The sequence below is a fragment of the Pygocentrus nattereri genome, chromosome 10 (genome assembly GCF_015220715.1).
Source record: "Pygocentrus nattereri isolate fPygNat1 chromosome 10, fPygNat1.pri, whole genome shotgun sequence".
NCBI lineage: Eukaryota > Metazoa > Chordata > Actinopteri > Characiformes > Serrasalmidae > Pygocentrus > Pygocentrus nattereri.
Genome location: NC_051220.1, coordinates 13,303,603 through 13,327,430, shown reverse-complemented (window position 1 = coordinate 13,327,430; position 23,828 = coordinate 13,303,603). Strand labels below are relative to the sequence as shown.

Sequence of the window (23,828 nt, the reverse complement as noted above, 5' to 3'; positions counted from 1 at the left end):
ATTATTGTCCTAATACTCCAGCATGTATGGAAATGTACGCATGTTACTCTTATAGTTTATATATCAGTTGTGCAGCTACAGTATGCGGCACTGATGTTTTTCATTTATATGTGTGTCCAGATTATGCATGTTACAATTCATAAACCAATATGATTCTTTTACAAATCATTAAATGGTGATAATGTATCGGGATTAGAATCACATGTAGAGGAAAAAGAGAAACATTTACTTTCAGCTTTTCACCCTGTTGCCTAAACAAAGACTTGGAAGGACTGTATAACTACTTTTTGACAGTGTTGTGACAGGGCAATGCTGAGGTCACTGTTAATCTTAGAAACAAAATGTTTTTTGTAAACCACTAAAAATACACACACCTTTACCCTACACTGCCTGTATAAATTCTATACACATACTGAGATTTTATTGCTCATATGAATGCAATTTATTCCTTCTTATGTTTGAAACAATCTATGTTGTTTTACAAAATGCAAAATTGCATGAAGTAGTGATTTTTGTAATTTCCTCTTAAAATGTTCATTCAAGACACCACATGTATAACGACAGTAAGTCATTATAATATTACCTGCTTAGTACCTGGTTAGCAGTGTTCCTAATTTACACTGCTTTGCCTAGAAAATGTCATTTTCATGACGTTTTACAACACAATGTGAAATAGCCATTTGCGAGTGCTGATATCAGATGTATCAGTGCCTCTGTTCTATGTAATCTTTGTTTAGAAGAAGTGTGAGAAGGCTGGAGAACCACAAGACAAGAGATGACAGGCTGGACAGCTGCAACTCACTAACTCCCCTTTTTAAGCTGACTACTTGTTGCAGGCCGGGCCAAGGAATTTCATTTATCACGAAATGAACACGACTCCAAGAACTCTCCTCCTCAGTACCTCACTATAAATAACTCTCCTGCAATAGAACTAGGGGATGCATCAGAGACATACTATTGCACAGAAAGAAAGAAAGAAAGAAAGAAAGAAAGAAAGAAAGAAAGAAAGAAAGAAAGAAAAAGAAAGAAAGAAAGAAAGAAAGAAAGAAAGAAAGAAATTAAAGTTCTCAAGATCACAAGCATCACTACTTTGTTATACATATCATTACCAAATGACAGTGTAAAAGTTGACACTGTAAAAGTCTGTAAGTATGGCAGCATCTGATAGCTTAATGAAACTTTCCTTGATTTTGCCTGATCTGTATCTCACTGCCTCACTAAATATAGGTGCAGTGCAGATAGCATGTGGGTCCACATGACTACCAGATCAACCAAAATAAAGGAACACAGACCAGAAATGATTTCCTTTAACTATTCTGATGCAGCTTGAACTTGAAATGAGTATTGTTGATTAAACTTGTTTGCCAATGTTTAACTGTTTAACCCAGGGGTGTCCAATCGTATTTGCAACGGGCTGGTGTGGCTGCAGGTTTTCGCTCCAAACAAGCTGGAGCACACCTGATTCTAGTTGTTTAATCAGTTGGTCTAAAATAAAATATTATTTGCAGAAAGAGATATAGCATAGCATACTTAGTATGAGCTCCAGTGAAGCCAAGGTACCCAACAACTGGCAGGTGACATAAATGAAAGACAACAGGCAGTCATTGAAGAAGTTCCAGTCTATAGCACTTAATTATGGCCACTGCAGTTGTGGCCACACACACACAGTAAATAAGCTTGCAGGGGGTAGATCTAAGGGGTGAAAAGCATATCAGCTGCCATCCTCCATAGTGCTTGCTACCCCAGTTCTGCAGCAAAAATGCAAAATTGCACTAAGAACATTAAGCTGAAGAAAGGTCCTAAGAAAGTCATAAAGGACATTCTACGTCTGTAATTGTGAACCCTGTAAATAAGACATTAAAACGGTCACTTTCATGTTTGAATGACTGGTCAGTAAAAAGGCCATCTGACAAAGAACTCTTGTTAGCTGGGCACAAGCAACATGGAAACAATACAAAGGCATGCCAAGTGGCACTGTAGCTTAGCTCACTATCTGTCTATATCCAGGAGTCAATGTAACAGTATGATATAACACATAACAATCAGCATATAGCAGCACTGAAAAATAAAAGCCCTTTCTCCCTACATCATTTATGCCATGTTCTTAATATTTTTAGTTATAGTTAATAGTTATGCAATAAATACAAGTATCTAGCTTCCTCTGCTTTTCTCAAGTGGCTCTCATGTTACTGAACTGGAAACACTACAGCATCTTTCACCCCAATGAGCTAGATTATATAAAGACGACAAGGAGTGTAAGTTCCTTTTTGCCATTACAACATCCTGGACATAAAAGTATATGAGTTATCATTAGTCATTTTAAATGAAGTCAAATGCTTTCCTGAAAGCAAACATACTATACCTTGGACAGTTTTGCATGTTGTTTCTCTTTCTGTTTATTGCAAGACCTGTCAGCAGACCAAAGTAAGTCATTTAAAAGAGAAACATGACTTTTTTTTTTAAATGTATGTCAAAATGTTGATCTTGTTAAGCAAGAAATGTCCTCATCCATATGAAACAGGTCAGAGAGACATCTGTAAATAGCCATAAAACAGCATCTGTTTAGCACACATAATGACTCACATTTAAATGTCCAGATGTTCCATTTTGTCCAAATTAATAAAATAATTATGACAGTGGAATAAAGCAAAACTGCTCTAATCAACTCTGTAAAATGTGATCTTAGAATGTCAGTATGAAGCAGAAGTCAAACTTTTGAGTCTTTTGACCTAGGCTTAATATGTCACGGAGGTCATTTAATGTAGAGTATAATATCACAATACTTCCACTGTTTTAACTACTATCAATAAACTAAATTTGTTATTAAATTAAATTAATTTTTGCTTCTGGAAAGTGTGCATCTGGACAAGGAAATATACAGAATATGTAAATGTGCATTCAAAACCAAATGTACAAACAAATGCTTAGGGCAGCAGAAAAATGGCATCAAAAATACCAGGCATCTTTTTCCTGAAGATGCCATAGTTTTTACATAGTATAATAATCAAATAATCATTAAGTTAATCTACTTGCAAGTTTCAAGTAAACCATTTTGATAATTCTAGGTACTGCACTTTATAATGTCATGGCAGATCACAATATGTCAGGAGTTCACTAGATAATGTGAGGTAAAAACATATATACAACCCCAATTCCAATGAAGTTGGGATGTTGTGTAAAACATAAATAAAAACAGAATACGTTGACATGCAAATCCTTTTCAACCTATATTCAATTTAATACACTACAAAGACAAGATATTTAATGTTCAAACAGATAAAGTTTATTGTTTTTTGCAAATATTCACTCATTTTGAATTTGATGCCTGCAACACGTTCCAAAGAATTTGGTACAGGGGATATGTTTACCACTGTGTTACATCACCTTTCCTTTTAACAACACTCAATAAGCGTTTGGGAACTGAGGACACTAATTGTTAAAGCTCTGTAGGTTTATTCCCATTCTTGCTTGATGTACAACTTCAGTTGTTCAACAGTCCGGGGTCTCCATTGTCTTATTTTGGGCTTTGTAATGCGCCGCACATTTTCAATGGGAGACAGGTCTGGACTGCAGGCAAGCCATGCTGTTGTAACACATGCAGAATGTGGCTTGGCATTGTCTTGCTGAAATAAGCAGGGATGTCCCTGAAAGAGACGTTGCTTGGATGGCAGCATATGTTGCTCCAAAACCTGTATGTACCTTTCAGCATTAATGGTGCCTTCACAGATGTGCAAGTTACCCATGCCATGGGCACTAACAAACCCCCAGACCATCAGAGATGCTGGCTTTTGAACTTTGTGCTGATAACAATCCGGACAGTCCTTTTCCTCTTTGGCCGGGAGGACACGACGTCCATGATTTCCAAAAAAAATTTGAAATGTGGACTCGTCAGACCACAGGACACTTTTCCACTTTGTGTCAGTCCATCTCAGATGAGCTCAGGCTCAGAGAAGCCGGCGGTGTTTCTGGGTGTTGTTGATATATGGCTTTCGTTTTGCATGGCAGAGTTTTAACTTGCACTTGTAGATGGAGCGACGAACTGTGTTCACTGACAGTGGTTTTCTGAAGTGTTCCTGAGCCCATGTGGTAATATCCGTTACAGAATGGTGTCGGTTTTCAATGCAGTGCTGCCTGAGGGATCGAAGGTCACAGGCATTCAATGTTGGTTTTCTGCCTTGCCGCTTACTTGCAGAGATTTCTCCAGATTCTCTGAATCTTTTGATGATATTATGGACTGTAGATGATGAAATCCCTAAATTCCTTGCAACTGCACATTGAGAAATGTTGTTCTTAAACTGTTGGACTACTTGCTCACACAGTTGTTCACAAAGTGGGGAAGCTTGCCCCATCCTTGCTTGTGAACAACTGAGCCTTTCAGGGATGCTCCCTTTATACCCAATCATGACACTCACCTGTTTCCAGTTAACCTGTTCACCTGTGGAATGTTCCAAACAGGTTTTTTTGAGCATTCCTCAACTTTCCCAGTCTTTTGTTGCCCCTGTCCCAACTTCTTTGAAACGTGTTGCAGGCATCAAATTCAAAATGAGTGAATATTTGCAAAAAACAATGAAGTTTATCCATTTGAACATTAAATATCTTGTCTTTGTAGTGTATTCAATTGACTATAGGTTGAAAAGGATTTGCAAATCATCGTATTGTTTTTATTTATGTTTTAGACAATGTCCCAACTTCATTGGAATTGGGGTTGTATATATGTACACACACACACACACACACACACACACACACACACACACACACACATATATATATATATATGTGTGTGTGTGTGTGTGTGTGTGTGTGTGTGTGTGTGTGTACATATATATATATATATATATATATATATATATATATGCACGCTGCACACTTGTTTGACTGTGTTCAAGCATACACAAAAAACACCTTTGCTTTATTTTTTCAAAGTAAAAAAATTCTGTTTGTTTCTAAGTTTAAATGAAACAAATCCCATGTTCCCAATGTGGTCTCAGACTTTGTACCCTACTATACGCAGTATCTAATATCTATGATATGATGTACGCACAGACAGTGGTTTAAAGGGAAAAAAACTCAACAAGACAGTGTACAGAGAGGTTAAAATTGAATAAGCTTTAAGTAGAGTTAAGCTCTGCATGTTGGGCATGGGGAATTTAAGAGCACTAACTGCTCTCTGTCATCTGTCCAGATGTTTTAACCAGATTATAACTGCATCTCCTTGAAAGCTAAATCTACTTAGCATTTTTTTCCCTTTCCTTATCATTGTCTTTAATTCAAAATGACAATCTGGACTATATAATCCATCTTACTTTTATTAGAAATACTGTATTGCCATATGTGCTGCCCTTGGAAACCTCAAAACTGATTATTTTTTTGGTGCCAAGAGAAGTAGCAATGGTTGATGTTCCAAGGAGCTCTGAGTCACCTATCAATGCTCAAAATGAATGGAACTCATATTTAGGAATAGTAATATTCCCAAATGGATGTGTTTTCATCAACTGCTTTGATGCCATTAGCGGTGAGAATTACATCATAACTATATAAAAAAAACAGGTATGTAAAACCTTCAGATAATCTTTTCTATTCACATGGGAAAGATGCCGTGTCTTGAATTCTAATCTTTTAGATCTTAGAGCCCCAAACAATTCTTAAAGCTTATAGAAACATGGAAAGCATAGAAACACGCAGGTGTTCTCAAAGGTTGGTCTGCCTGCATCTTTGTTAGAGTCACAAGCCACATTTATTGTCTTTGGTTCTATCTGAAATACACTATATTGCCAACAGTATTCACTCACCAACTCATTAAATTCAGGTGTTCCAATCACTTCCATGGCCACAGGTGTATACAACCAAGCACCTAGGCCTGCAGACTGCTTCTACAAACATTTGTGAAAGAATGGGTCGCTCTAGGGAGCTCAGTGAATTCCAGCATGGTACCATGATAGGATGCCACCTGTACAACAAGTACAGTCGTGAATTTTCCTCGCTACTAAATATTCCACAGTCAACTGTGAGTGGTATTATAATGAAGTGAAAGTGATTGGGAACGACAGCAACTCAGCCACGAAGTGGTAGGCCACGTAAAATGACAGAGCGGGGTCGGTGGATGCTGAGACGCATAGTGCGCAGAGGTCACCAACTTTCTTGCTACAGACCTCCAAACTTCATGTGGCCTTCAGATTAGTTCAAGAACAGCGTAGAGAGCTTCACTGATTGGGTTTCCATGGCCGATCAGCTGCATAAAAGCCTTACATGACCAAGCGCAATGCAAAGCATCGAATGCAGTGGTGTATCACGCTTCACCGTCTGGCACCCTGATGGACGAGTCTGGGTTTGATGGTTGCCAGGAGAACGATACTTGTCTGATTGCATTGTGCCAGGTGTAAAGTTTGGGGCAGGAGGTGGTTATGGTGTGGGGTTGTTTTTCAGGATTTGCTAAGCGTTTCACGATCTGCAGTTTTTGTACTAGAACTACCAAACTTTGCACAGTCATAGAATCTCTAACATAGAATTTGGCTTGTGCTTTTTCAATAAATTTGATTTGTATGTATTCTTTTAAACACATTTTTTTTCCTAGGAATGAATGGGGACCATACAACATAGTGAAACTCAGTTACATGCCTATTCCTTCATATACTATATATACCTTACACATTTACCTTATACTCTACCAAAGTCAGTCTACAACCTGTAGCCAAAAGTTTTATTTTACCATCATACACCAAACAAACACAATACACACTATGCTATAAACACTTTATGCATGCCACTTACCACATACATCAAACACACCACACACAATCTACACACATCACACTGTCCATACCCTCCACATATACCACACACATCACACACTTGATGCACTCTTCACACTCTTCTTTAGCAACCGCCTGAGATACCATAGCAATGACCTAGCAATACCTTAGCAAACTCCTGAGATATTATACTAACGGCCTAACAAATGCCCCAGCGACCACCTGGGACACTATAGCAACTATAACCACCCAGCAACAACTTAGAAACTGGACACCATAGCAATGGCAAAGCAACAGCATTGTGACACCTTAGCACCCACCTGGGACCTCAGAGCAATGGCCTATCAACACCTTAGCAACCACCTGGCATACCACAGCAACAGCCTAGAAACATCTTAGCAACAAGTTGGCATGCAAGAGCCTAGCTATCACCAACAACGGTCTACAACTGTTTTAACGTTTCAATGTTATTAGGTGGCTCAAGCAAACTTACAGTTTTGTTCATGAACTGTCCCTTTCAAGTGTACATTTGCATTAGGCACTAAGGAGGCAGCAAAACATCAACTGATCACAGTCTAACCATGTCATCCATTGAATAAATGATTTAATTCTTTTGAACATCAAAACTTTAATGTGTAAATCATTTACACCCTTTGTTTCATTGAAAACAGTATAAAGACAACATATCAACAATGCGGCACTGCATTAAAAACAGACATGAAGACATGGAAATCACTGCATGGCCTCAGAAACACTTGTGAAAACCACTGTCTGTGAAAACAGTTTGTCGCTGCATCCACAAATGCAAATTAAAACTCTAAAATGCAAAGAAGGAACAACATATAAACAGAATCCAAAAATGCTGCCACCTTCTCTGGACCAAGGTGAAGTGAAAAAGTGTCCTGTTGTCTGACGAATCAACATTTGAAATACTTTTTGTAAATCATGGACACTGTGTCCTCTGGGCTAAAGACCACTCAGCTTGTTATCAGTGCACAGTTCAAAAGCCAGCATATGTGATGGTATAGGGGTGCATTAGTGCACATGGCATGGATGACATGCACATGCTGCCATCAGGACAATGTCTTTTTCAGGGAAGACAGTGCCAAACCACATTTTACATGTATTACAACAGCACTGATGCGAGTCTGGGTGCTAACGGGCTTGCCGGCAGTCCAGACCTGTCATCACTGAAAACATTTGGAAAGTTTTGAAATGAAAAATCCCAAACTGTTGAGAAGCCAATGTCCTATGTAAAACAAGAACAAGAAAATATTTCACATAAAAAAATTATAGCAATTGGTCTCCTTACGTTCCAAACACAGAGTGTTCTTAAAAGAAGAGGTGATGGAACACAGTGGTAAACATGCCCCGTCCCAACTTTTTTGGAATGTGTTGTTGGCATCAAATTCAAAATGGGCAAATATTTTTCAAAAAACAATACAATTCCTTATTTTCAACAATTGATATGTTGTCTTTGTAGTATTGTCCTTTAAAAATATGGTTTACATGATTTGCATATCGTTGTATTCTATTTTTTGCACAGCATCTGTGAAGCAAAGAAAATGGCTGGGGAGTAATGGTCCCACATGTTCCAAGTCTATGGAACACCCCATCTGTGATGGTGCCATATCAAGATCATGTAATAATACATTGAAATATGAATAAGCAGAACCTACTGCTTTTATGAGAAAAAATGGTAATTGTTATGAATAATTCAACTGTTTTGCTCTATCATAATGGTAACTTCACGCAGGAAGCCATTTTGTAACTTTGCCAATTAGCTTAATTGATGATTTGCATTTGAATACTGCTCCTACATTTCCAATCCTTTCATAGGGGAACAGACAGAACCATCCTGGACCCTAAGAGGCCTGAGTATCTTACCCCCCCCCCCCATGCCACCCACCCACCATACAAAGACAAATAAATGCATTGCATGTTTGGCTCATTTTCTCTGTAATAATAATGCCATCCAAAAAAAATATATATTGTTTTTTTCAGTTGGTTACACACAATTTTCAATACTGAGGTCACTTTTTCAAAACTCATCATACAGTTAGAGGAACAGCAGTCTGTGGAATAAACTGTGGATCATTTTTTTCCCATTTCAGCTGAGGACCTATCCAAGTGATTTGTTTTCTATTGTATTGCCATGAATATTCAAATATTCAGAATGATTTTTAGGTAAATATACAGATGAGTAGACATTGGGGGTTTGCAGGGGTGGGTTAAAAAGGAAACTAGAGTGACTAGAAGATGGATTGAAAGGCCTAAGCAAGCTCTCATACAAAACATGAACATAACATATTTCAGTAGGTGCAATAGCTCAGATGAGACAAACTCTTGTAAATATGGAATAATGTGTCATTTTACTGCTCCTTTGCAGTTACAGAGTGGTCTGCAGCCCAGTCTTGAACAGGGTCACAAAAGGTACAACTAACAAAGGCAAAGAAAGGCAAGGCAAAGGAAAACTGTAGACAAGTATTTTATAAGATAAGGATGAGATAATGAGTAGCACAGATATTAGTACAGTAGTAGGGTATTCGGGTTATTCTGTCATTATGAAAATCTGATTTTAAATAACCAGACAATTTACTGTGCACCTCCGATTTCATGGCTTTTTCCCACACAAAAACTTAAGTCAATCCCAAATGACAAATACTCAAGCCTCTGATTGATGACAGTGCTGCCTTCCACCACTTTAAGCCTTTGTTTTAAGAGTACGGGGAAAAGAACTTTGGATTTTTTTCTTTGCAGTACATGCAATCTATTTAATGTGGTGATGCAGTTGTACTTTGGTACATTATAAATCTGTTTATGACAAAGTTTCAGCATAAAGAATAGCACTGGCAAAGTACTGCACTGTTAGAAATAACTTTCCACACTTTTAAGGAACATCAAGAGCAAAGCCAGAAAAAAATGTCTTCCTCTTATATCTCAATAACCCTCGTTAGCCAGCAGGTGGAAGCAGAGGGTGGAATTTTGATAGGTGCAATGTTATGGTGTGTTTCAGTCACAAGATGGCATTGTAGAGCTGTGATAATCGTGGGCTTCATTACACATCTATTACATAGATGTAGCTCCAAAATGTGCTGTGTTGATGGTGCTTTCACAGGTGTGCAATTTACTCACTATTAATTAACACTATTAAAGGGGGCAGCAGACCCCATCTTATGAACTAAGCTGGATTGTATAGTCCTTTTCTGATTTAGCTCTGAAAACACATTGTTCTTTATTTACATAAATAATCTGAAAAGTTTCGTGCACAGTTTTCACCCACAGTACTCATGTCCACTGTGCATTGGTCTATTTCAGATGAGCTCCAGCCCAGAAAAGTCAGTAGCCTTTCTGGACACTGTTGACATGGCAATGTGTTGAGCTTCAACCATAAATAAGGACTCATATATATGCTCATATATATGAGGACTAGGCCTTTTCTGGATGTTGCTTGTATATCTAAGCTTAATTGCATTACCCTTTTACAATGTTTTTGAACATTTCACAATGCTTCTTTAATTACCCCTGTCCAAACTTTTCTGGTGCTGCAGGCATCAGCCTCAGTATAAGCATATATGCATTTTTTACCTTATTAACAAAGACAAGGTTGATGAACGTTTACAAATACAGTCGAAGCAGATTTATATGTCACTCCTTTCTGTTTTTTTCTTTGTTTTTCACTTTCTTTGTATTGTCCCATTTTTTTAAATTGGGTTTGTAAATTCATTATTTTGTTTCATTCAGTATTGCTATCTCCTATCTGTCTGCTACAAAGGTACTGTATGGATCTGTGAATGTACACAGTCATGCATGTTTGCATGTGTAGGTGACAGTATGTGTGATAGAACGTAGGTTTGGAAAACACAAATGCAGTATATTCAGAACAACTCACCATGCTAATATTCACATGATAAAGTAAAATAATAAAGATACTAGAGAAAGGATACAAGAGATACAGGGAAAGGCATTATATGCAGTGCCTAAAAAAGGTCTTATAATCCAAGACTGGAAGTTCCTCTAAGCAACCACACGACAGCGGTGCTGGACAGACAAAAACAACTTGCAGTCACTGCATGGATTTTTTTTTTTTCTCGTTGAGCCACCTGTTGGATTTTTATTGAACTTAAATTGAACTATTTATTATAAACAGTGTAAGGTAATGTTTTCAAATAACATTAAACGAAGACTTGGCCAAATGTCGTACAACCCGACGGGCTTTAGGACTGTGCAGAATTCTGCAGCTTGCTAGTGTCGTAAGGCGCAGGACTAGCCATTTGTCTCTTTACCATGTGGTGTGCCTTATTAGCGTCACCAGACTTGCCGTAGCCGTAGCCACTATCCTGAAACCCAAAGAACAAAATATTACCTTTCGTCTGAAAATAGCTGACGACCGACCGCGGACGACTGCGCCTGCAACAATCTGTGAGAGAGTTCAAGGAAGTGAGGGAGGCCAGCGACCACAAAATGAAGTCTGAGGGAATTGAAGGCTGTGAGAGATTTCTGAGTCCTGGTAAAGGCCGAGGCATGAGAGCAACGAAACACTTCAAAGTTGGCGATCTCATTTTCGTATGCCCGGCGTATTCCTACGTTTTGACAGTGAACGAGAGGGGTGGCCACTGTGAATGCTGCTTTACGAGGTAGGTTTCAGTGTCCGCAGTGTCCACCTGATACTTTGTATAAGGGTCAGGCTAAGAGTGTGGCAGTACACCCGGTGCAACCCTTGAAATTGTAGCTAATTAAAAATTGCAAGACTTTTCTTTCATATTCTTTTTAACAGGAGAGAAGCTTTATCCAAGTGTGGAAAATGTAAGCAAGCCTACTACTGCAATGTGGAGTGCCAGGTAAAAAAAACGACCTCTTTGCCATTTACCATTTGGATCCGCTTGGTTTTGGTGTGGCTGTTGCTCTGTTAAATAGTGACAAGTCGATATGTGGCTTCGGTTTTAATGTAGCGATGGGCAGTGCTGTCTTTCCTTTCGATCCGATGGCTAATATCCTGACGTCAGTGCTGCTAGAGATATTCTTAAAAGCCTTGTAGTGCATGTAAAAATGCGGATTATTTGTGACTTCTACAAAGAAACACACAGTTAATACACAACATTGTCACAACCGTGGCAATGTCCTTGTACTGTCTTACAAAGTTGTCAAATAGTGCGTTTTCAAATACGTTGTCTTAGCGAGGTTGTCACGTTTTCACGACCTCATTATGAAGCAATGTTGTCATAGGGTATTATGACTGCCTGTTAGCCACTTAGCAAAATCCCATAGAGCTCCATGCACAACGTAATGGAACTTATGAGGATTCCAGAAAGTTGTGACTGCCAGCGTTGCCACTAGATTGTCACAATGTTGTGAGAGAAACTAGTTACAGCTTTTTGAGATATTACATTTCAACGTTGTGACGACGTTGTGGCCATTAAAATAATAGGTTGTCACAAAGTTTTAACAACCTAATTGCGTTTGCTATAGACTTTTAGGTGTTAAGTAATTGCCAAATGACTGTAGTAAAGTGACAGCATAACTCCAAGTGATTTGTCATTATTCACTTAATTTTATTTGACTGGGTATGAAAGAGAGTGAGAGAAGCAGAGGGAGGGTGCAGAAACAAAACGAGTGCATTTACACACATTTAATATCTGGTCCTGGAAACAACGTTGAAATCATGTAACTATCTGAAAAATGAAAGTTGAAAAGACTTCTAAATATAGCCGTTGAAAAAACAACAAAATGGTCACATTAAAGACGTCATTTTAAGGTGTTGGAAGGCCTTGGAAAAAAATATAAATAAATAAATAAAATAAAATGAAATATACTACCAGAGTCACCTAGCAGACATAGTTTCTGGGTTAAAAGGCATTGAAAAGTCATCCAAAATTAATTTCCACTAATACACTCTCAAAAAAGATAGCGCTTTACCATGAATCCTATACGGAGCCGTTTCATGCTTAATACACTGTACAATAGAGGAACTATTTTGGTGCTATGTAGAATTAATTTTTCTATATAGAACCACATACAGCACATTATCTTTCAATGTGAAGAACCCTTTCACCATGCAAAGAATCTTTCTATAGTTAACTAACAATTTTGATTCCAGTGTAAACATAAAACAAATTTTGTTAAATGGAAACTTTATTGAATATGTGTAGTTATTATTAATTTCATTTGTGGAACATAAAACTGGAGCATGAACTTCATCAGGACTGTGACAAAGATCCTGTGCATCAATTCAGAAAGAATTTGAACTATAAGCTGTGTCAGTATTGTATATGATTTTCAGCATTTTGATGTAAAGGAAAGCAAGGTAACTATTTAACAAGACAAAATCGTGTTTATTTTGGTGTCTGAGAAGTCAAATGAGAAAAGAAAAGAAAAAAAAACAAAGTTAAAAGCTCTTCGGGGCCATGCCTGAGGTGATTGGCCATGGCAGCATGGCTTTGCTGTTCCACTTCAGAACTGCAGCTAATAAAAAAATACACATAAGACTTACAATTAATGCACACACACAAAAACAGAGAGATCTGTGGAAGGGGAAAGCCATTCTATCATCATACTGATTACATATTCTTACTTATTCCGTCTTACTTATCAATCACAATGCCACAAGGCCTTTGATGGCTTTTAATTTACATATATTTAAACCTTTCAAATCTGAAATATGTTCCCATGTAATATAAATAATATTTTCCTGTCTGAAATGTAGCCAATAAGGAGTCAACTTATAATTACAAATCTATTAGTTATTTTTAAATGTTTATTTCAGTGGGCACCAGGACTAAACAACTGTGAAGTAGTGCTGTCGTGACATGTTCTTTTAAATGCAAAGGTCTTGAGCTTGTCTCTAGTTTTATATATTCTCCTAAGACCCATGATATTTCTAAACTCTATACTCGACTGCTGGGAACTGAAAACCCTCTCTTATTTTGGTCAGTGTGTATTTTTTAAAGGAATAAAGCACAGCCCGAAGAAGGAACTGGGTAGTAAATACTATAGAATGCAGCTATATAACATAGGAAGCATCACAGAAAAGCTCAGTACTATTATCTGACTTTTTTTTTCAATGCTTTACAAATTCCAATAACAAATTTGACTGAAATGACTACAGTTAATGATTCTGCTTCTTTAGATTAGTATGATATGTGTAGCGTTATGTGTAAAATTTCTCAAACACTAGAAGAAAATATTAACTCGGATGCTTTTCCATAAATACATCCCTAAAACTTCTCTCAACCCTCTCGAACTGCATCTAGGTCTCCATTAAAGTTAGGAATATTTTCAGACTTGTCAGTGTAACGTAGGACACAGAATGACTTACTTTGAGCTATAGAAATTGACAAAATTTCACCACTACGGACATTTCAGGCAACACAGGGACTGCACAGGACTGACCTTGGATCAATAATTATGACTGTCATTTTCATAAAAAATTATTCTCGTTCAGCAATCCTACTCCTGAGACAGAGAGGTCATGTGCAGCATTTACTCTGTGATATTTTGTTCACTTTTGTAGTCCACGGTATGTGATACTGTGTTCTAAACCACATTGAGAAGTCTGTGCCACCTTAATGAAGACATAGATGTGGTTCGAGAGGGTTAAAAGGTGTTTTCAGGAAGTATTTACAGAAATTATTTTGGTGAATATTGACTTCTAGTGTTTCTTAGAAGTGGTAGCTTCACAGCACCATTGCTGAACTAAAGACACAAAATTTGGAAAACAATTATGTCTTGGCTAAAAGACTAGTAGAACTTCATTTGAAATTTTATATTTTGCTCAACCATACCTTCAAATAGGTTCTTAGTCATAAAATGAGTATGGTAACTGATAACCAGGAAAACTGTACATAAATTGTTAACACATGTTCTGTTGTGTTTTTCATAATACTTACTTTCTTAACTTGTGTGCATTGTTTGAACACTGCCAGTATGTTGTTGTGGCATATAGATGAATTCAGTCAGCTTCTGAAACAAATATTTGTTTGCAACGGCAGACAGCTACAGTTAATTCAGTAACTTATTTCATAGTATATTTCATTGTCTAATAAAAACTCACTAATGATTTCAACTTGTGTAGCCGATCATCTAGAAACACAGCTGTAGCTTCTGCAGCTGTATAAAAAAATAAGCTAGCTAGCTAGTGTTAGCTACTCTAGGTGTATAAGCTAGTTACTTTCAAATATTGTAAAACAATCATTAATTGTGGTACTTGGTTTCAAAGTAAAAATATGCTCCTGGTAGTTTTAAAATGACCCTCGAACTATTCATGCATGTGACTACAAGCTTAGGTAAATAATAATTTAAAAAAAGCTAATGGCTGAGTTTTACAAATGAGACCACGCAAAAATTCAAGCTGAACACCGACATAGACGTTACATGAAGTGCTAAATACACAATATACAATGATACTTGTTATTGAAATGACAAGACTGCCTTGCTGGAAATGCGGTTGTAAACAGTTCGTAGTAGTAGTAGTAGTAGTAGCAATAGACTAGAAGCAGTGGTACCGGTGCTGTTATTATCATGATCATTATTAATGCGTTGTATTGAAACTTCTATTGATGTTATTAACAGGTCACCAATGAACTGACTTTTTGAAATGGATTTTGGACATCTGTTGACGCTCATAACATAACCCAGACTAACTGACTATTTGTAACACATTTGGGGCGTCCATGGGCGTTCATTATTTACTGGGAATAATCTAATAACAGCAGAAAATCAGATTTTGTCAATAATCCAATCAGCGCGTTTACATTCACTTGAGTAATCAGATAATGGGACACTCCAGGTCTACATGAATCAAGCAGTAATCAGACTTGTGTAGACTAATGTAAAACTGAAACTTCATGTTGCATTTTTTTTTTCTGAAAATATAAACATACATCATGTAGAAGATTATGAATATTTAAATCCATTATCTTTGTTTGGTTTCAGTGCCTCCTAAAGTGTGTTGCTGCCATCTCAACATCTACCATCTATTCTCGCGCATGTGAAGACTGAGAAATCCGATAGAAATCGGAGTATACATGAGTATACATGCACTGACAAATCTGTTTACTGAGCTAAAATCCAGCTCTCTTTATCAGATTTCATAATTGGATTTCTAGATCAGAGTGTGGTGTTTACCTAACCATTTTAATAATCGGATAACCGCAGAAATACGTGTGTATGCACTCAATTTTGCCGGCGCCTAAAAGCCTCTATAGCAGTTAGCAGTGATCAGCCCTCCTCCTGCAGATTTCCGCAGACTTCTCTGCAAAGTTTAGCTACAAGCTGCCTCTAACATGGCGCACCCCCCTAACACTAAAGCATGTCATGCAGCCCGTCAAAAGCTGAAGAAGTAGCAGGTGTGGCCGTTTGGGCTTGGTGACCTCTGTTCTATACTATCTGTATTCTGGACAGGACATGTGCTGCAGCAATCATGCGGAAAAAAGATTGTTGTTGTTTTTCAGCTAAATAATTCATCAATAGATTTAAGTTGGGTACTGCATTTATAAATGCATTATGTTTAAGAGTGTAGGTGCCATGCTGTGTCACAGATGAAATACTGAAGAAGCCCTGCTAAATGGGAGTGGGTGACTCCTTGTAAGCAATAAGAAAAAAATGTATTTAATGTTCAGTGACCTATGTAACCAGTGTAACTGAGAATAGGAAAGATATTCACTGCTTGGTTAATGCTGATGACTAATTAAAGTGTTAAGAGATTAAAGTGTTAATCTCTAATATGTAACAATTCTAGGTAGCAGGATATCTCAGATGAATGGCTTCTCCAGTTTAAGAAAACTTAACACAGGGGTGTTTGATCTTATCCGCAAAGGGCCAGTTTGGCTGCTGGTTTTCATTCCAACAAGCAGGACTGCACATGATCATGTTTAAAGGCTGAGCAATTGATGGAACAAGTGGAATTGGGTGTGCTCTTGCTCGCTTGTAATGGAAACTTGCAGCCACACCGGTCTTTTGCAGATAAGATTGGACACCCCTGTTATACCATAAGTATAATCTGTAAATCAAATTTTAGCTAATCTCCATCATAATTTGAGAAACTGTCAAGACAAGTCACTAGTTGCTCATCTAATTCTATTGAACAAAATTTGAGTCATTATCACTTTGTTGGCCTCATTAGAGGATTTGGCATTTGATGTGAGAATTCCTGAGATGGAACTGGTCCTCACATTATTTTTGCTGTTACTGTGACAATCCAGTCTAATACATCTCTTCTGCTGACCAGAGCACAGGAGTTTTTCATTTTTTTGGCCCCAGAACCTTGTGAGGCAGTTCAGAATTAATTGATACTTTTTTCTTTTCTTTTTTTTTTTTTTGCAGGTAGATTGAAAGGCCTCTTTCATTTAAAGTAAACCTGCTTCGTTTGTATCAGGAGCATTAGTTGGCAAAAATGTTGCACACACAGAAAGACCAAAAGGCAAAGACCAGTTTTTTTTTGGTTTTTTTTTTTAAGGGTTTTTTTTTTTTATTATTATTTTAAAAGAGTGAGAAAGCAGCTTGCGGAGGTGTAAGTCTTTGTTGTTTGTTTTTTTGGGGTTTTTTTTGTGGTTTTCAGTACAATTGTTTTGTGTGTGTGTGTGTCTTGTGTGTGATAAATTATGCATCCTGCTCTTTTCGTAGAAAGGAGATTGGCCCATGCACAAGCTTGAGTGCTCTGCTATGTGTTCATATGGTGAAAACTGGTGTCCTTCAGAAACTGTGCGACTTGTGGCTCGAATCATTCTGAAACAGGTAAGCAGAGTTTTAAGTGATATGAATAGTGAAATATTTTGTTGAAAAATCTAAGTTGTGCGATTTATGTACTTTTCTCACAGGTAGTGGTTGTTAACACTAATTTGCTCTCTGTGGCTCCAAGTCATCTGGAGACATTTTGACAAGAAAAAAAGTACTGAATTCAGAAGTGCTTATAAATGTGGCATGTTTCTGACAAAAATGTATTTTTTAACATTTATTTTTTACTAATTTCTTAAAGGTTAGATTTTTCACATTTTCAGCAACAGTCAAGCTAATGAACAGGACATGTCATGGCCTTTATGCTTATGTTTACTGTGTATGTGAGTTCTGACTCATTTTGATTTTGGCACACCCATTTTAATAAACAACTATTAATAACAATGACATTGGCTGATATGCACACATCATAGCTCTATTAATAATACAGAATCAGGCTGGCAGGTTAAAAAAAATCACAAAATAAATGTAGGCAGCAAACAGAGGTGTTCTCTTGATAACATTTTATTATTCAAAAATAGCCATAGGAAGTCTTTTGGGATAAGACTGTAGTGACTGAGACTGCCTGATGATCTCATAAGCTAATGTTAAACATTCCTGGTGTAGCAGTAGATGATTAAGATTAGAGATGCAACAATAATGCTATAATCTTGGATCAATTTTAAAATATTTGAAATATCACCCTTACGAGCAGTGTTTTTATTAGGTCAATGAGAAACACAATTTTATGTATGAACCTTAATGCTAACTAGTCATCAGAAGCAACCAATTACACACCATGACAATAATCAACAAAATATAGTTGCACTTTCTTTGCTGTTATTGGCACTTGATATCCTGGTGAAAGCTGACCCATGGCAGCTCTGCTTTTTGCTATAGCACTGTTTGACAATTGGCTGCTCTTATACAGGAGCTCTTGACCAAGCGACCAGGTTCTCTGGCTATAGTTAAATGGAGGGAGACTCAAGTCATGATTCTTTAGTTTTTTTTATTTATTTTCAAGGGGACGGGATCTGAATTTTAGAAGTTCTGGATTGCTCTCTAGGTAGCATCCTCTAAATTGCATATATATTTCAATGAAATAGTTGTTTATGAAGTCACTGGTTAAAAATGTGTTCTACTCTCCTGTACTGCTCCTCACATATACGTTAAGAGAGTCTCAGCAGCCAGTTCCTCTGAATTAGAATTTTATGTTCCTTGCTATGAAAAGAAAAAAAAATTCAGTTTTTGGCAACACACTAATTAAGGCACTCCTGTTTTATAGCAGAGTGTAATATAATGTACTTACTTGCAAATAAAAGCAAAACTGTCTCACAAAAAACTGCATTTCACAGAGTTTGAGGATATTTTCTCACTGACCTTCTATGAATTAACTAAGAACCAAACTGACTTCATTAGCAAATACTGGCACTTAGAGCAGTTAAGCGACTACATCAGTACCCATGCACAATTGGTTCCCTAGTGACACAGGGTGGTATTATAGTTTGTCTCACAGTTTCTCTTTTTACCATAAGGGCTGTACAATGTGTTATGTTGTGGACAACAACCAGTATTTCTCACAGAATTTAAATATAGTTTTGTATATTTGGTAAGGCCTAGTTGGTAGGGGGTAACAACTCTAAAGCAAAAATCGAGGGACACTTCCCTAATGCATAGCCATTTGACTGTGAAATGAAACACTTTATTTTTGCGTGTTTGTTCTCATGTGGCCTTTTCTTAAAGGATTTCTTAATACTCATCTGTTAAGTAAATATTAGATGAATCTTGATTAGTTTTAATAAAGACAATTTGTATGTAGTAGCGTGCCAACATTATGCTAGGGCTGTTGACTCACGCCTGCTGTCTCATTCACTCTCCATCTCTTGTGAACTCCCCTCTCCCAGTCCAAGGTGCTTTTGTGTTGCAGTCAAATTCAAGTCAAAGTGTGGTGTTTTTTCAAAACCACTAAAAAAATAAATACTAAATACTTTTTGAATGGGATAAGATACTTGGGGAGCTTGTGATAGTCTGATGGAAAAGACATGTGGGTACGTTCCAGGTTGGGGTACAATCAGGTCGGTGTTTATTGAATCTCAGTGAAGAAACCAAAAAAAAAAAAAATGCAATTTATCCAGTGCCAAAAAAGAAAGTATTTACAAATATATACAGTATTTATAAATATATAAATATATATATATATTTAGGGTGTTCACTATAACAACTCAACTTGTTTTGTGGACTTTCCTCCAGGCTATTCACAGGTAAGTACTTGTTGCCTTTGTTCAAAAATGTAGCGGGTTTTAATATGTTTAGTTATATTGCTAAATCAATCAAAATGAGCAAATAAAATGTTCATATTCACTATTAAGTTTTTTTTTCTGCTTTGCTCTTGTTCCCCAGCATAAAAACTCAGTTAATAAAGGCTATTTAAAAATGGCATGTGTCCCACAGATCTGTCCATATACCTGGGCACACCACCAAAGTACCACCCATGTGTTGGAAACACTGCACAGATATGAGTGATCAATAATATCATAAATATATTTAGTTCTGTTGGTAAACTCTCTATTTCACACTTGGAATTTCTTCAGTCACATTGTGAGAAAAAAATGTGCCCTTAATATTTTGGTCTATTGATTCAGTTAAAGATTTTATTAATCATATAACTTAATAACCATATGTCTGAGGCTCTCTTGCTCATCGAATGATGGTCTGATTAATATTTAGTGAAAAGATTGGCCAGGAACCCGTATACTGCATAACTTTTGTATTTGACGAGATTTTCTAAGATCAGACATGTTTTGCTCATCATTATGTATCTGTGGTGACGGTTTTTAGTTTGAGAATAACTTGTTTTCCTGGAAGCAAGTTCCATCATGTTATGATGTAGTGGCTCAACTCAGAGTTAGATTGAGAGACTGTCATTGTTTCTGACAAACCCCTTAATTATTTGCAGAATTAGAGCATATTGCATACTGGTACTAAACAAGTGGTCTTGATGAAAACACCTACACATCCATTGGTGGCACTGAAAAGAACATTAGAATACTTAACACTCACAGTGTCCTCCAATGTAGAAGGAATAACAGTGTAATTACTAGCTCTATGCCTGTATTACACAGTTATTAGTATATTCATGCTAAGTACTACTGAAATGTTTTGAAATGTATTGTCATGCACTGTGTTTAATCCTTTTTCTCTAGGTATCAACATGTGCATTTGTTTCTAGCAATATTTAAGCTCAGGACTAGCTTTCTCTCTAATACATTTGTATCTAGCAAAGATACTTCCTCTGGGTAGACCACAAAGCACTTTTTATAAGTCACTCTGGATAAGAGCGTTTGCTAAATGCTGTATATGTAAATGTAATACTAAAGGGCAAATCTACCAGGTGCTGTAGTGTTTCACATTGGATTGGTTAGTTGCACACTTTTTTAAAACTGCTTTAGAAAATAAATAATTCTGAGCCTAAAAACATTGCATGCACTGAAATATTATAAATATATAAAACATGTTATAAAGATATAAGTAGGCTACAAATCAGTTTCCCCACCACAAATATAATCTTGGTAACCAAAATTACCTTTGTGGAAGGAGATGTGTTATTGCAATTTACTGATATCTGATTATTTCAAAACATAACGTCATGGACAATGTCTACTATTTTGACTTGTACTAGTAGAGATAAGTAAACAGTCATATAAAAATGTTTGAAAGCCACCAGTTAACTGACATGTTTTGTTGACTTTCTAACTGAAAATAAGTCAACATATCCCCCGTAGGTAACAAACTTTTTCAAACATTTTTGCGCAGTTTCCGTTATTTAATAAGTTTAACATACTGGAAAAATAAAGCAAAATATGATATATGCCATATTTATGCAAGGCCACATTTTATGTTGTGTTCTTTTTCCAATACGTTAAGTTAAAAATAAACCATGCGTTAAAATGTGCAAATGTGTGTTCTTTGTAGAGGATGTTTATTATTTATTTATTTATTTTAGAAATTCCAGGCAGAGCGGACTCAGTCAGAAAGGTTGCTCGCACTGAAAGAGTTTGAAGCACGTAAGTATGTCTTTCCTTACGAAAAAAATCAAATGTGCTTTTTTTGGGAAAATGCAATGTAAATTTCATGAGGCAGTGCATTTCATAAAGCAGTGCATTGAAAGATCATTAGTCTGAAATTCAGTGATTTCAACGTATTGCATACATGGGGATACCCAACTGTAAAACATCTTTATTTGGATTTTGTTAAAGGGCATGTCCAGGGGCATGTGTCTTGAAGCAGGATTTATCGTTTAGATAGCTTAGTTCAATCTAAATCTGATTTTTTTTTGTTTTGTTTTATGATGGTCAATCACTTTGAACCAAGCTACATCACCTTGGCATCTTATTCTATACCTGCTCCTGTTCATATTTAGGATTATGGATCATAAAAAGCTCTTGGACCAGTTCAGGGCTGACTTTGTGGTGGAGGTGTAAAGGGTTGGGTGGCACCCCTCTTTCTAATGCCTTCAAACCGTCTCCAGATATTAGCAGGGTGCGGGCAGGTTTTGTGAGTGACATTAATGCAGGACGAGATATGTCCAGATCAACGAAGAAAAATAAATAAATAAATAAATGAGTTTGATTACATGGCACACCACAAGTAAACACTGCACAGTCCTGAAGCCATCTTACAGTAAATGTCAAATCTGTCTAACAATGAATAAATGTTAAACAACACTGCAGAGTAGGTAAGAGGAGCCGGTGAACATTTGGTGTTCGATTGTGGCTAACTAAAGCTAACTGACTCACGTGGTTGGTATGGTGACAACATGTGGAAGAACTTAAGAGGTTCAGCTGTTGAATGACATGATAAAGCTGTCTGTGTTTCACTTTTCCAAGTGTAGGTTACCTGTTAATATTTTTTACATTGAATTGTGAGTGCAATTTTTTACATTGAGTTGTGAGTGCACAGTGTTTACTGCAGGCAGCTATTTGTTACTGCTCACTAGAATTCAGAAAAAACGAAACTCTCAATGATAAAAGATCAGATGCTTAGTCTAAGGCTAAGACTAATTAAGAACTGACAATCATATGTCAGTAAAGCACTAACAAACTACTTTTATACTAAAAGCAAAAACTTAAGTTGTTGTAAGGTTGCGTTTTCCCAGCAACAGCTGCTCTTAGAATATTTTAACTATGTAGTTTGTTTTCAGATGCTATTGGCCAGTGGAGTTCTGGAGATTTGTTTTTCATGAGAGAGAAACTTTGAGAAGAGCCAAGATAAAAAAAAAAAATGCAGCATTCTCTGGGTTGTACCAAATAGTTATGAGCAAATGAGATATAAAGTAAAGTTGCATATCACTGTTGACTGGCGACCTATCCCGGGTGTATCCTGCCTTCCAGGAAAAGGAAAAAAAAACATACTTAAATTTTTATGGAAGTCAGTGGAACCGGACTTTTTTAACTCACTTTGGACCGTTTCTTTTGGTCTGTTGTTCATGAAATTTACACACAATGTAAGGGGCAACAGGAAGTTTCAAATTATGTCAAAAACTGAAAAATGACAAAAAAAATGGAGATACAAGGTTTTCTTACACCTGCTGCAAAATGTATTTTTTGTGATCTTAAAAATCTTCAGGAACTAGATTCCATGTTGTCTTTTCAGCTAAAAGAGATAAACATCTTATCCCATCTCACAGTTGGCTCAAGTATTGCTTTTCAGCGCACTGTTGTCTCTCACCTAGATTCTAGCTGATGGAAGCAGATGAAGGCCTGTGTGGAGAAATTTGCTCTATCTGTTAAACATGAACCTGTTGGAGGGCAGGGTAGTGATAGGACTACATAGTCTGTCTTGCATAACAAACTCAATCTGTGTTAAAGGAGACCATTAAAAGAGAATACTGGTTCCACTATTTATATAATTGTGATATGCGTAAACTTTTTTTACAAGAGGTCCTTGCTACTGTCATCCATACTGAATGATAAAGTGTGACTTGTGTTTTTGTATGCATTTTAATTGCAGTTTCCCTAATATTTTATCAGATCTGGACAAGATGGACAATGAGAAAAATGAGATGAACCAAACTGATATTGCTGCACTCCGTCATTTTTACTCACGGCATCTGGATTTCCCTGATAATGCTGCTCTCACGGAACTCTTTGCCCAGGTAAGGTGTCCACTTCTCATGGAGTGGTTTTATCCCACTACTTTTACAGTATTTTTCAGCTACTTCAGGGGAATTGCTTGAGTTCATGTTTTCAGAACAGTTCTCAAATGCACATTCTAAATAAACAAAACAAAATTATACATTATGCCTTTAATTAGAATAGTAATGCATGCTTTGCAGTTAATAATCACATAATAGGTAGTGAGGTAAGT

At 36.8% G+C, this 23,828-nt stretch overlaps 1 protein-coding gene across 1 annotated transcript in view; it reads left to right on the top strand.

Annotated features, from left to right (window-relative positions):
* The first annotated feature begins 10,985 nt into the window (after positions 1-10,985).
* Positions 10,986-23,828, top strand: part of smyd2a (SET and MYND domain containing 2a) — a 33,071-nt gene continuing 20,228 nt past the window's right edge. Inside the window, exons 1-5 of the mRNA XM_017708822.2 lie at positions 10,986-11,389; positions 11,530-11,593; positions 17,373-17,483; positions 21,466-21,526; positions 23,492-23,616. Of these exons, the coding sequence (XP_017564311.1) occupies positions 11,217-11,389; positions 11,530-11,593; positions 17,373-17,483; positions 21,466-21,526; positions 23,492-23,616 (534 nt within the window). The 5' untranslated portion in view covers positions 10,986-11,216. The remainder of the gene's footprint in view (positions 11,390-11,529; positions 11,594-17,372; positions 17,484-21,465; positions 21,527-23,491; positions 23,617-23,828) is intronic.